The sequence below is a fragment of the Prunus persica genome, chromosome G2 (assembly GCF_000346465.2).
Source record: "Prunus persica cultivar Lovell chromosome G2, Prunus_persica_NCBIv2, whole genome shotgun sequence".
Lineage (NCBI taxonomy): Eukaryota > Viridiplantae > Streptophyta > Magnoliopsida > Rosales > Rosaceae > Prunus > Prunus persica.
The window spans coordinates 11586000-11599580 of record NC_034010.1 but is presented as its reverse complement, the minus strand read 5'-3'; the positions used below and the strand labels follow the sequence as shown (position 1 = coordinate 11599580).

Below are 13581 nucleotides of genomic sequence, written 5' to 3'. Positions count from 1 at the left end.
CTTATTCTTTCCATATAAAATGGGTCTTGAAAGGAAGCTCAACAACGGCTCATGGAGATGGAAAGAAAAGGCTTTACTAGTTCTACAAGCACCACTGTAATCGTTGAGGCCCCAGGAGAAAGAGCTGAACAAGCGCTCAAACAAGGTTCCATATTTTCTCTCTTTCTATGTACCATATATAATGCGTGTTATGCTAAGTATGGAATTTATGTTTTTACCCAAAGTCTGCTTATTGAAAAAGTCTTTTCATTTTTATCTTTGCCTTGCCTGCATATAAGATGGGTCTCCAAATGAAGCTGTAAAACTGCTCAAGGAGAAGCATGAAAAAGAATTTGGGGGATCAGGGAAAAGAACGGAGCAAGAGCTCCCACAAAACAAAAAAAGTGAGGCCGCAAATACCAATGGAACCAACGATAAGCCCGTGAGCATTCATAGGAATCCAGTTAAAAAAGCAACAAATAGCCACCATGTTGGGGTTTTCGAGTGCAACAACCGTGCTCAAGGGACAGGCTGCGACATTGAAGACAATGAGGTTAATGCAGAAGATAGCGAGTTTGTTGGGGTTTTCAATTGTGGCAACGAGCCCAAAAAGCCAAATTAATTTCAACATTTCTCATCTGTCCTTTGTGTGCTTAGTGTTGCTCTGCTTTGCTATGTACAAAATAAATTGTGGTTGTGTTACGTGTATTGTTATTTGCTTGTTTTGGTTGGTTGGAGTGTCTCTTGCTATGAGTGACGTATATTTTTATTTTACTTTTTGGTTTGTAAAATAACTTCCTCTACAAGAAGGACAACCTTTCATATTGCTTTTTTTTGGAGGATTGATGAGTTTTTATGGTTGTCAAAGTTTGAATTTGAGCGTTCGTTCTTGTTGCTAGTCTTCTTAAATTGCTGTCTAGAAAAAACTATTTGAAAGCTTGTATTGTGGTCATCGTTCTTTTTGCTAATCTTGTTAATATTCTTGAATTTGATATTTTGTTCTTTTGTTTTTGGCATGGCCAGGAGTTGGCCAAGAGACTGGTGTGTTTCTTTGTGAGCGTGATACCATTGGCAGTGAAAACACACACTCCAACAGACTGAGATTGTATAATGTATAGCTTGAAAATTGAAAGGACCATAATTTGAAAGGACCATGAATACCTTTGAGGTTAAGTTTCTCTTTGGGTTGTTAATTTGTAACTCTTTTATTATATTTAATAAAATCTTACCTTCGAAGTTCCCAAAAAAAAAAACCCAAAATCTTATATCTGCTCTTAACATAATGTGAAAGGACCATGAATACCAAAGAAGAAACAAAAAGCTTCCACTACTTTTGTGTAGACTTTTTTTTTCTTTAATTCCACATTTGTCTAGATTAATTGATCATTAGGAAAAACTTTCCACACTAAAGTTCCTTATCATCAATAAATGTTGATCCGTCTATTCCAAGTTGATCATCATTAATAAACTACGCGAGATTGCTCGGCCATGGTTACTTTTAATGGCAAAACTCCTTTTGTTTTGGACTTGTCGCCGACAAAGTGGCTCATGACACTGCTTGGGATGAGATCTTTCTCAGATTTGTCTTCATCATCGTCTATGGAAGAATATTAACCATGGCTCCACAATCAACAAAAACATTGGAGACCTGCATCCCTTCAATGTGTGTCATGATGTATAAAGGCTTCTCACTACTAGCCGGGCAGACATAAACATCTCCGTCGAGTTAGCCATTTTGTCCTTCTAGGGCTAAGAATTTTGAAGGTAAGACTACTACCATGTTAACATCTATCTTATTTGGTATTGATGGTCCTTCTCCCTCAGCCTCATTTTCTTCGGCGAGGTCTTCCTCTGGCTCGGGCCCCACAAAGTCCTCGTCACCCAATTCTCCATATGCCAATTCTTCGGTCAGATCCTCCTCGGTGGCACCAACCATCATGGCCGAATCCTTTTTGGCCAAACATTTCCCATTTTGGTGGGATCGGTGAGAGCCCTCACCTTGTCTAATCTAAAAAACCCTAAAGTCCAATTTTCTCCTACCCCATAGATAAAAATAATGAATATGAGTTTATGATCAATGCTGAACTTAAGTATTGCTTTCTTTCATGAATGCCTTGCCTTCATAATAATATATTTTTTAAAAAATTCAATATGAATTAAATATCATATATTTTGAATGAAATATCACATATCTTTCAGAAGAGAAAAACATGGAAGTAGGGTTCATATCTTCTCTTACCATAATGTGAAAGGACCATGAACACCGAAGAAGAAACAAAAAGTTTCCACTACTTTTGTGTAGTACTATTTTTTTTTTTCAATCCAAATTTGTCTAGACTAATTGATCATTAGGAAAAAATTTCCACACAAAAGTTGCTTTACGTGGTCATTAGTAAATGTTAACCGAACTAGTCTATTCCAAGTTCACCAACATGAGTATTCCTGTCAACTTTGTGTTCAAATATTTTCCACAGACAAGTTCCTTTAGATTAAACTATATATTTTTGTCTTGACTAATTGATCATTAGGAAATTTTTTCCAAAGTTGCTTTTGACTAAATTACTTGATCATCAGAAATATTTTCCCGGACTAGTCTATCTCAAGTTCATCATCATGAGTAAATATGTTGGGGGGAGTGTCTCTTGCTGCGAAAACTATTTGAAAGCTTGTATTGTGGTCATCGTTCTTTTTGTTAATCTTGTTAATATTCTTGAATTTGATATGAAGCTGTTTGTTCTTTTGTTATTTGCATGGCCAGGAGTTGGCCAAGAGACTGGTGTGTTTGTTTGTGAGCGTGCTACTATTGGCAGTGAAAACGCACTCCAACAGACTGAGATTGTATAATGTGTAACTGGAAAATGAAGTTGTAGAGAAAGAGTAATAGGGTTTACCCCACTGGGACAAGTCACAAATCAATAATCTAGGCTGAAACCCATGCCTTTTGTGGTACTTAGGCCTTCCAAATTGTTCATCCGTTTTAAATTTGTTCCTGTGATAGTAGGGTAAAGTTCCCCATTGACTTGAAAACCATTTGTGATCAACAAGTCAACTTTCTTTTATGTATGAGCATGCCACAACAAGTCAACTTTCTTTTGTGTATGTCTGACGGTTGCATTGAATGAGATGCCGCTCCACTATTCACCGGCGACCGATTCGCCATTGGACACCCCAATAGATGAAGACTCACCAATCCAACGTGAGGTGAGGCCTATAGGGAGAAATGCAGCAAAGGCCAAGAGAGGGAGCACTTCGAACGCTAAATGTGCAAAAAAATTTGGAGCAAATTGCTAAAAACGGTGCACGGTGCACTAAGATACAACTGGATGTCAAAAATAGTTTTTGATTTGTCTAATTTTTTATAAGGATGATCTATGAATGTAGACTTAAGAAATAGATGGTTTGGATAGTTGGAAAAAAAAAAATCATAGAGTACCTTAAATGATGTCCCTCAAATAAAATTATTTGAGGGATCCCTCAAGAGAAAGAGACTATATATACACGCGTTGAAAGTGCATATCTAGTTCTTATTGCTCGAACATAAGTACCGTTTATATATCAATTGCACGTATGTATTAATTGTTATGATTGATATTTTAATCTTATTGAACATCTTAGCTCTCGGTCTTCCGGTTGAAAAATGACGTTGCCCTTGATGTGATTCCATGAGTGTGTTAGTGTGTGCGGCCTAATGAGTTTGTGTAATTAGTAACTTCCATTTATGGAAGGAGTCTTTCGTCTGAGTTGTGGTGCATCTCAATTTTAATGAAAGAGTGTTTTTCAACTTACTCCACTTATTCTTTCCATATAAAATGGGTCTTGAAAGGAAGCTCAACAACGGCTCAAGGAGATGGAAAGAAAAGGCTCTACTATTTCCACAAGCACCACTGAACAAGCTCTCAAACAAGGTTCCATATTTTCCCTCTTTCTATGTACCTTATATAATGCGTGTTATGCTAAGTATGGCCCAAAGTCCGCTTATTAAAAGTGTCTTTTCATTTTTATCTTTGCCTTGCCTGCATATAAGATGGGCCTCTAGATGAAGCTGGAATACTGCACAAGGAGTTGCATGAAACAAAATTTGGGGGATGATTGAAAAGAACTGAACAAGTAGAGCTCCCACAAAACAAAAAAAGTGAGGCCGCAAATACCAATGGAACCAAGGAGAGGCCCGCGAGCATTCATAGGAATCCAGTTAAAGCAACAGATAGCCACCATGTTGGGGTTTTCGAGTGCAACAACTGTGCTCAAGGGACAGGCTGTTGTTAGCGAGATTCTAGCTGAATTAGGATATTTATTTCCTAGTTTATTAGGATTATATTTCTTTCCTTTTTGTACAGATATTGTGTAATTAGATTTTTATCTTGTTTCCTAGTTTGACCTTACTTGGGTTACATCCTTGTACTATAAATACCTTTTTTTGGAGAATGAAATACACCCTGAAAAATATTCTACCCATATTGTTTGACTTGGTATCAGAGCCAGGTTTTCTGATTACCTATGTGTTGTGCCCACCTGTGTTCTATCCCCTTTTTTTTTTTCTCTACTTGTGTCGTGTGTGCCCTCCTGGGTTTGAGTGTTGTGTTGTAGTGTTTGTGCCTCTACTGTGTTCGTGCCATTCCTGTCTTCGTGCATCTGACATATTTGTGCCTTTGCTATGTTCCACTGTATACTCTGCTGTCTTCGTGCATCTGCCATATTTATGCCTTTGCTGTGTTCCGCTGTGTACTCTGTTGTCTTCATGCATCTGCCTTATTTGTGTCTCTGCTGTGTTCTGTTGTATACTCTGCCGTGATCTGTTGAGTTTTTGCTGCAATTATGGGTGATAACTCCATTATTGTTGCTGTTGCTGCTGTCTCTGCAAATTTGTGTGTTTCTGATTCTATTCCAGGTACTGGCTTCAATACTTGGATAATTAACACTGGTGCTTTTGATCATATGACTTATGATGCTAAATTTTTTGATGAGTTGTCTAGTAACACCCGTGACCCATACATAACTAGTGCTAATGGCTTGCCCTCTCCAATTACTGGTGAAGGCACAATCTCTCTCACTTCTACTATGTCTTTGTCTCGTGCGTTACTAGTTCCCAATATCCATTGTAACTTGTTATCTGTTAGTCGATTACTTGATACACTTAATGCTTCTACTACTTTCTATCATACGCATTGCTCTTTTCAGGATCTCAAGACTCACGAGACGATTGGGCATGGTAAACGGATAGGGGGGTTATATTATTTGACATTGCCTTATGCACCAGTTCCTGATTGTGTCGTTAATACTGTTCAAAGTTGCAGTGTCAAAAACAAACAACAAATTTGGTTATGGCATCGTCGCTTGGTACACCCGTCATTTGGCTACCTTAAGCGTCTGTTTCTATCTTTATTCCGCTCTTGTGATGAGTCCAGTTTTGAGTGTGAGACATGTATTTTGGCCAAGAGTCATCGCATTGTGTTTCCTTTGAGTGACAGTAAAGCTGCAAAGCCTTTTGATTTAGTGCATTCTGATGTGTGGGGTCCGGCTCGCGTTACTTCGAACGGATTTCGTTGGTTCGTCACATTTATTGATGATTGTACTTGACTCACTTGGGTTTTCTTGCTAAAAAATAAACATGATGTTGTTTCTATCCTTCCAGATTTCTGTACTATGGTGTCTACTCAGTTTCATGCCCGAGTCAAAGTATTCCTGACTGATAACGGAGGCGAATATGTGAATAACACTTTGACATCTTTCTTCCGTGCTCAAGGTATTATTCACCAAACGACAACCCCATTCACTCCTCAACAGAATAGTGTGTCTAAATGCAAGAATCGTCAGTTACTTGAAGTTACCCGCTCCCTTATGTTGGACATGTCTGTTCCCCATCATCTTTGGGGGTATGCTGTTCTATCTGCTGCCTATGTGATTAATCGTACTCCTAGCCGGGTTCTTGATTTCAAGACTCCACATGATGTGTTTGGTGACCATGTTTCCCCTGTCTCAGTCTCCAAGTTGCCCATCTAAAGTTTTTGGGTGTTTTGCATATGTTCATGTCTACTCTCATCAACGGAGTAAACTTGATCCTTGTGCTCTGCGATGTGTCTTTATTGGTTACTCTTCTTCTCATAAAGGTTATAAGTGCTATCATTCATCTACCCAGAAGGTGCATGTTACTTTGGACGTGACTTTCCATGAAGAAGTTCCCTATTATGTCTCTCCCTCCTCTCTAATTCAGGGGGAGAGAAGGAGTGGATTGGAGAGTCTTGGATTGGAGAATGATGTGTTTGAAGATACTGCTCTCTGGATGGAAACGATCTGTCGCACTGAAGCAAGTGACCGGTCACCCATATCTAATGATGAAACTTGTGGTCCCTGTGAAGAAACGACTGATCGCCCTTTGGAACTCGACCAGTCACCCATATCTGGAGATGAAGCAGGTGCCCACAGTGTCGAAACGACCGGTCACACTGAAGCAAGTGACCAGTCTTCTGTATTTGAAAATAATGACAGTGATTCTTGTATGGATGAGTTCGATACAATACCCCCCTCTGCCCTGCCAGTGCCCCAATCTACTCGTGATAGTGAATTAAGTGAGGTAATTTCTAATGATCTATCTGTGTCAGCTTATCAGGTACTCCCACGAACCACTCGTGGGAAACCTAAAGTACAATATTCTCCTGATATACATGCCAATTCTAAATATCCCATTAGCCATTATGTGTCAACTCATCGTTTGTCTAAGTCATATGCATCATATTTGTATCAATTATCTAGTGTATATGTGCCAACTAAGCTGCAGGATACTTTATCTAACCCCAAATGGATGGATGCCATGAATGTTGAAATGGATGCCTTGAACAAGAATAAAACATGGGATTTAGTTCCTTTGCCACGAGGGAAGAAAGCTGTTGGATGCCGATGGGTGTTTACTATGAAGCATAAAGCTTATGGTTCCATTAATCGTTACAAGGCTAGATTGGTAGCAAAGGGTTATATTCAGACCTATGGAGTGGATTATTTTGAGACCTTTGCTCCAGTGGCAAAGCTTAATACTGTGTGTGTATTATTGTGCTGGCTGCTAACCACGACTGGCCCTTATTACAATTCAATGTCAAAAATGTGTTTCTACATGGTGACCTCAAAGAGGAGATTTACACGGATCTCCCTCCTAGTATTCCTGTAACCTCTAAGGAAGGTGTTGTGTGTAAGCTGCAGAAGTCTTTATATGGATTGAAGCAGTTTCCAAGAGCTTGGTTTGGGAGATTTGCAGCATCTATGAAGAAATTTGGGTATGTGCAGAGTAACTCAGACCATACTTTGTGACTGGAGATGATCAGGCAGAAATGCAAAATCTTCATAAGTATTTGGCTTCCGAGTTTGAGATGAAGTCATTGGGTGATTTGAAGTACTTTCTTGGGATTGAAGTTGCCAGATCTAAACATGGGATCTTTCTGTCTCAAAGAAAGTACATTTTGGATTTACTTGCAGAGACTGATATGTTAGATTGTAAACCAATTGATACCCCTAGTAAACAGAATCATAAGTTGGGGTTGTATCCTGATCAAGTTCCTACAAATAAAGAGCGTTATCAATGACTTGTGGGGAAATTGATTTATTTATCTCATACACGTCCTCATATTGCATATGCAGTGAGTGTAGTGAGTCAGTTTATGCATTCTCCTAGTGAAGATCATATGCGTGCTGTGATGCGCATCTTGAGGTATCTGAAAGTAACTCCTGAAAAGGGGTTAATGTTTTGCAAGTATGGTCATACAGATGTGGAAGGGTATACAGATGCTAATTGGGTTGGTTCAGTCACTGATAGACGTTCTACGTCTGGGTATTTCACATGTGTTGGTGGTAATCTTGTTACTTGGAGGAGTAAAAAGCAAAAAGTGGTGTCTAGGTCTAGTGCCAAGGCCAAGTACCGTGGGATGGCTTAAGGTGTGTGCGAGTTACTATGATTGAGAAGATTATTGAGAGATCTTGGGTTTAGACCCCAGAAGCCCATGGATTTGTATTGTGATAATAAAGCTGCAATTGCAATTGCGCATAACCCTGTGCAACATGATTGTACAAAGAACGTGAAGGTTGATCGACATTTTGTTAAAGAGAAGTTGGATGTTGAAATTATTATTTTTCCATTTATATCATTCGAGTATCAACTAGCAAATTTTCTTACGAAAGCTGTGTCTAATACGGTCTTTCTCAACTCGCTTGACAAGTTAGGCATGCATGACATCTTTGCTCCAACTTGAGAAGGAGTAGTGTTAGCGAGAAACTAGCTTAATTAGGATATTTATTTCCTAGTTTATTAGGATTATATTTCTTTCCTTTTTGTACAGATATTGTGTAATTAGGTTTTTATCTTGTTTCCTAGTTTGACCCTACTAGGGTTACATCCTTGTACTATAAATACCTTCTTTTGGAGAATGAAATACACCCTGAAAAATATTCTACCCATATTGTTTGACTGCGACATTGAAGACAATGAGGTTGATGCAAAAGACAGTTTGCTGGGATTTTCAATTGTGGCAATGAGTCCAAAAAGCCAAATTAATTTCAACATTTCTCAACTGTCCTTTGTGTGCTTAGAGTTGCTCTGCTTCGCTATGTATAAAATAAATTGTGGTTGTGTTACGTGTATTGTTATTTGCTTGTTTTGGTTGGTTGGAGTGTCTCTTGCTATGAGTGACATATTTTTATTTTACTTTTTGGTTTGTAAAATAACTTCCTCTACAGGAAGGACAACATTTCGTATTGCTGTTTTTTGGAGGATTGATGGGTTTTTATGGTTGTCAAAGTTTGAATTTGAGCGTTTGTTCTTGTTGCTAGTCTTCTTAAATTGCTGTCTAGCAAAAACTATATGAAGGCTTGTATTGTGGTCATCGTTCTTTTTGCTCATCTTGTTAATATTCTTGAATTTGATATGAAAGTGTTTGCCCTTTTTTTATTGGCATGGCCAGGAGTTGGCAAAGAGACTGGTGTGTTTGTTTGTGAGTGTGCTACTATTGGCAGTGAAAACGCAGTCCAACAGACTGAGATTGTATAATGTATAACTGGAAAATGGAGCAGTAGAGAGGTTCAAACATTTAGTATCACTCTATACTCTTATAGTTACACACCATTGAGGAGGAATAGGGTTTCCCCACTGGGACAAATCACAGATCAATAATAATCCAAGCTAAAACTCATGCCTTTTGTGATACTTGGGCCTTCCAAATGACATAGTGTTAACAGGCGAATTTGTACCTAACGGATTAAGACAAAATCACACACATAACAAAGTGTTCGAGTAGTTTATAACTTTGTATTTGTATTTGAATATGAACATTATATTGTACATGCGAGAGATATGGAGTGAGATGCTTGAGAGCTCTAGTACAAGAGAAATAGAGAGCTTCGGAGCTCTTGGAGAAGTAGAGGATGGCAGCCGATCCTCCCCTTGCTTGGAGGTGGTGAGTTCCCTTTTATAATCCAAATTGGAGTAGACAAGGTTGCTTGATTGTTGGGACTTTTTCATGGCTCCCCTTGATTTGGTCTTGGGCGTTAAGAAAGCATAGGAGGTGGCATGGCTACTCCTTATTTGGTGGGATGTGAGGTATGACAGGCAAGAGTTATCACTTGATTTGTGGGATTTGCTTAAGAAGGAGGTGAGGTCAACACATGGGAAGGACCAAAAAGAGAAAGAGAAGAGTCGTCTATTAGTTTCCATGCATAGGAAAATAACAAGAAAGAGTTCTTGAGGATCCAACTCCCAAATTCTCCTATCATACCTTAATGGCAGTAACATAAGTTATAGGAACTTCAACACCAATTTCTTATGTAGTAATTGGGTTTTGGGTGTGTTTCTAAAGTGCATTCCATAGGTTTTTATTTTATTTTTTTATTTTTATTTTTATTTATTTTAATAATTTCAGTCCATATTTTGGGTATATTAGTGAAGCTCCCTTAATTTTTTTGGTACATTGTGGCATGTGCATGTACCTCCTAATTCATTCTAGGTGTGTGCTTGGAATTCCTACTTGATCAAATTTAAGGGGACGTGGAGTGGTCTGCAAACAAGGGTGTATTTGGTGCAATGCGATGGAAGACACTGCGCTCCATGTACTTGTCGACTACTCTTTTGCTTGTGTAGTTGTCGCGCCCTGGACCCGAGGGTCGGTGAAAATCCCGAGACCGATGTGTGAGAAAGTAAAAAGTAAAATAAAATAAAAAGAAAGGCGAAACATGAAATAAAATAAGCTTCTCTTATAAAAATGTCTCCAAAATCTTACAACTTTACAATTTATAAATAAAGCTCTAACACTCTCATCTAATTCAGCCTCAATTGATTTAGTCCTTATCTTGCCTACTAATTCATATGAAAAATTAAACAGGGTGCGGGGTGAGCAACCATTGCTCAGTAGGGACATGAGACCTTATCATAGTAGATTGATATAACTAAATTAAGTGACATGCAATCACACAGCCAAATATCACATTAATAATAATAATAATGCATGAATGCTCTTCATCTAATCTTGTTAATTCCTATAATTGGACAAGCAGACCTGCACGTCCCATACCCTGCTTATACCACTTGGTCCCGAATGCCCATTTATATGAACTAACACCCATTTCAGTCATCCCATAATTCCCCTTTTGTTAGTCATCTTGTCTAACTCCTTTTCGCCAGTCTCGAATCACCGAATAAAAACCATGTGCACTGTGGAATCCCGGAGACCTGGTACCTGCCAAGAGTTAGACTCAACTACACAAAAGACCATTCCCATTACCCTATTTTCCATACTTTCTTTATCAACCCAAGAATTCCATCCATCACCGATAACATATGATCATGTCAATATTAATAAAATAATATAATGATAATTAACAACACTTAAACACCCAATATCAATGATAATCAAATAAGAATATCATGCATAATATAGTGCTCACGAAATTTAATTAAATCAATCCCTGTAAAGACCCCCAAGAAACCTCTACCTCGTTTCTAAAGCTAACTCCAAGTTAAGAAAACACACAAGCTACAACCTCTAACTCCTCTTGAGAATTTGATCACCACTTGCTTTCTCTTGTTTTCTTTCTTCTTCTTCTTCTTCTCTCTCTCTCTCTCTCTCTCTCTCTCTCTCTCTCTCTCTCTTTATTTTTTCTCTTCTCCTTGGATGCACTACTATGCAATGTCCTGTGTTTTCAAAATCAAGGAAATGACCCCTATTTATAGTAAATACTAAGGCGGCAACCAAATGGTTCCTATTGGTTGGGGTTGCAGAGCTTATAAATTTGAATAACTATTCATTGCAATTGGAGGCAAGACAATTGTTGCCATCTACAAGGAGAAATAGCATCAGGTGTTTTCATGCTACGCCACTGATTGACAACAAACCAAGTCTAAAGTACCTAGCTAGTAAGTGGACGTATCTCAAGCTAACTCTTTTGGCTTTATCAATATATAAATTAAATATGTAACAAAATATTTAATTTCCCAAAATATAATATATATATATATATATTAAAAATACAGGGTTCTCACAGTAGTCTGGTTTGCTTCATCACCTGGGATACAAGTACGTGATAACAGGGAGGGACAATTTCTTTTACATCAAGGATGCAATTGTACTTGTTTCGTCCCCTTGGTTCTTTGGCTACTTGTCTCATTTACTATATCTTCCATGTTATTTAGCAAAATTCTGAAATTCACTTTAATTGTAGTAAAAACGGCTCAGTTTGGGATTGCTGTCACTTTTAAAAAAAGTTGCTTCTGCTGTGCTTTGAAAATAATTAGCTGTAAAGTAAAGCAGCTCCATGTTTGGTGAACAATATTTTTAAAGTGCTGTTAGTACAAAAAGCAGTGTCAAATTCATTTGATAAATTTTAATATAAAATTGTTGTAACTGTGATGTCTTCCTCTGGCTCGGGCTGCTCAAAGTCCTCATCACCCAATTCTCCATATGCCAATTCTTCGGTCGGATCCTCCTGGGTGGCATCAACCATCATGGCCGAATCCTTTTTGGCCAAAACATTTCCCATTTTCTTGGGATCGGTGAGAGCCCTCATAGATAAAAATAATGAATATGAGTTTTTGATCAATGCTGAACTTAAGTATTGCTTTCTTTCATGAATGCCTTGCCTTCATAAAAATAAAAAATAAAAAAATAAAAAATCAATATGAGTTAAATATCAGGAGTCACATTTATTATTAATTAATATCACATATATTATGAATTAAATATCACATATCTTTCAAAAGAGAAAAACAGGGGAGTAGGGTTCATCTATATATATAAAGTAAAAGGCAGAGAATAGTGAAACATTCAAAATGCCAGAAAATGCCTCTAGTTAATGCAAATATTAAGAATTGAATGAAAAATCAGATAATGGATTATATTTTTATGGAACACAACTACCCATTATCTTTTTTAATTCTAAAATAAATTTATAATTTTAAAATTTTAAAAATAAAAAATAAATAAATAAAAAATAAAAAAAAGGCTCTCGCAGGCGCTAAAGCACGTGCAAAGAGGCTAGTATTACAATAATGTGAAAGGGCCATGAACACCAAAGAAAAAACAAAAAGTTTCCACTACTTTTGTGTAGTACTTTTTTTTTTTTTTTTAAATTCCAAATTTCTCTACACTAATTGATCATTAGGACAATTTTTCCACGCCAATGTTGCTTTATCATCAGTAAATATGTTGTAGCTGGTGTCTTGAGGAGCCTCGCAAATTTGGACCGTTAGATCAGAAATGATTGGACCGTTGGATCGTGTCTGATTTTATATATGTTGTAGCTGGTGTTGTGAGGAGTCTGTAGGTACAGATGGATTGGTGATCGGACATCCCGATCTTAGGTGGTTGTGTTTCAAAGTTAAGGCGAGCAATCGCCGTTCAATCATGCGTGATCGTGCGATATAGAATGATTCGACGGTTGGATCACGGCCAAATTGATGCACGATGATGTCAAGACTATTTAGAGTCTATTGGTGGATTGGATTTGAAATCTGAGGTTGTGGGCCCGAGGCAGATTTTTGGAGTGTTGGTTGGACGTGTGGGACCCACAAAACCCAAGTAGTGACTTTTTGGACAATGGGTGTCATCATTGGTCATGTTTTGATGTCGACTGTACATGCATCACAGTTTTGTAGTTGTTTGGACAAGATTTGATCGCTTTGGACCCCGGTTGGTCCAAAGGGCGTTTTGGTTTAGGGTTCATATCTTCTCTTACCACAATGTGAAAGGATCATGAACACCAAAGAAGAAACAAAACTTTTCCACTACTTTTGTGTAGTACAATTTTTTTTAAATTCCAAATTTGTCTAGACTAATTGATCATTAGGAAAAAATTTCCACACAAAAGTTGCTTTACTTGATCATCAGTAAATGTTAACCGAACTAGTCTATTCCAAGTTCACCAACATGAGTATTCCTGCCAACTTTGTGTTGAAATTTTTCCACCGACAAGTTCCTTTAGATTAAACTATATTTTTTTCCAAAGTTGCTTTTGACTAAACTACTTGATCATCAGAAATTTTTTACTGGACTAGGTGTATTTCAAGTTCATCATGCCTGTTAATTTTCTGTTGAAATTTTTTCCACACAAAAAAGTTCCTTTACATTAGAAAAT

At 37.7% G+C, this 13581-nt stretch overlaps 1 protein-coding gene and 2 long non-coding RNA genes across 3 annotated transcripts; all 3 read left to right on the top strand.

Moving 5' to 3' along the window:
• Positions 32-1080, top strand: LOC109947317. The gene is made up of 4 exons (XM_020557259.1): positions 32-94; positions 125-145; positions 279-532; positions 1003-1080. The coding sequence occupies exons 1-4, from the start codon at positions 52-54 to the stop codon at positions 1078-1080; spliced, it is 396 nt and encodes a 131-aa protein (XP_020412848.1). The 5' UTR covers positions 32-51.
• Positions 1687-2928, top strand: LOC109947548. Its single transcript, XR_002270315.1, has 2 exons — positions 1687-1963; positions 2738-2928. It is a non-coding gene; the product is annotated as an uncharacterized LOC109947548 (long non-coding RNA).
• On the top strand, positions 3389-4044 carry LOC109947547. The gene is made up of 2 exons (XR_002270314.1): positions 3389-3884; positions 4004-4044. It is a non-coding gene; the product is annotated as an uncharacterized LOC109947547 (long non-coding RNA).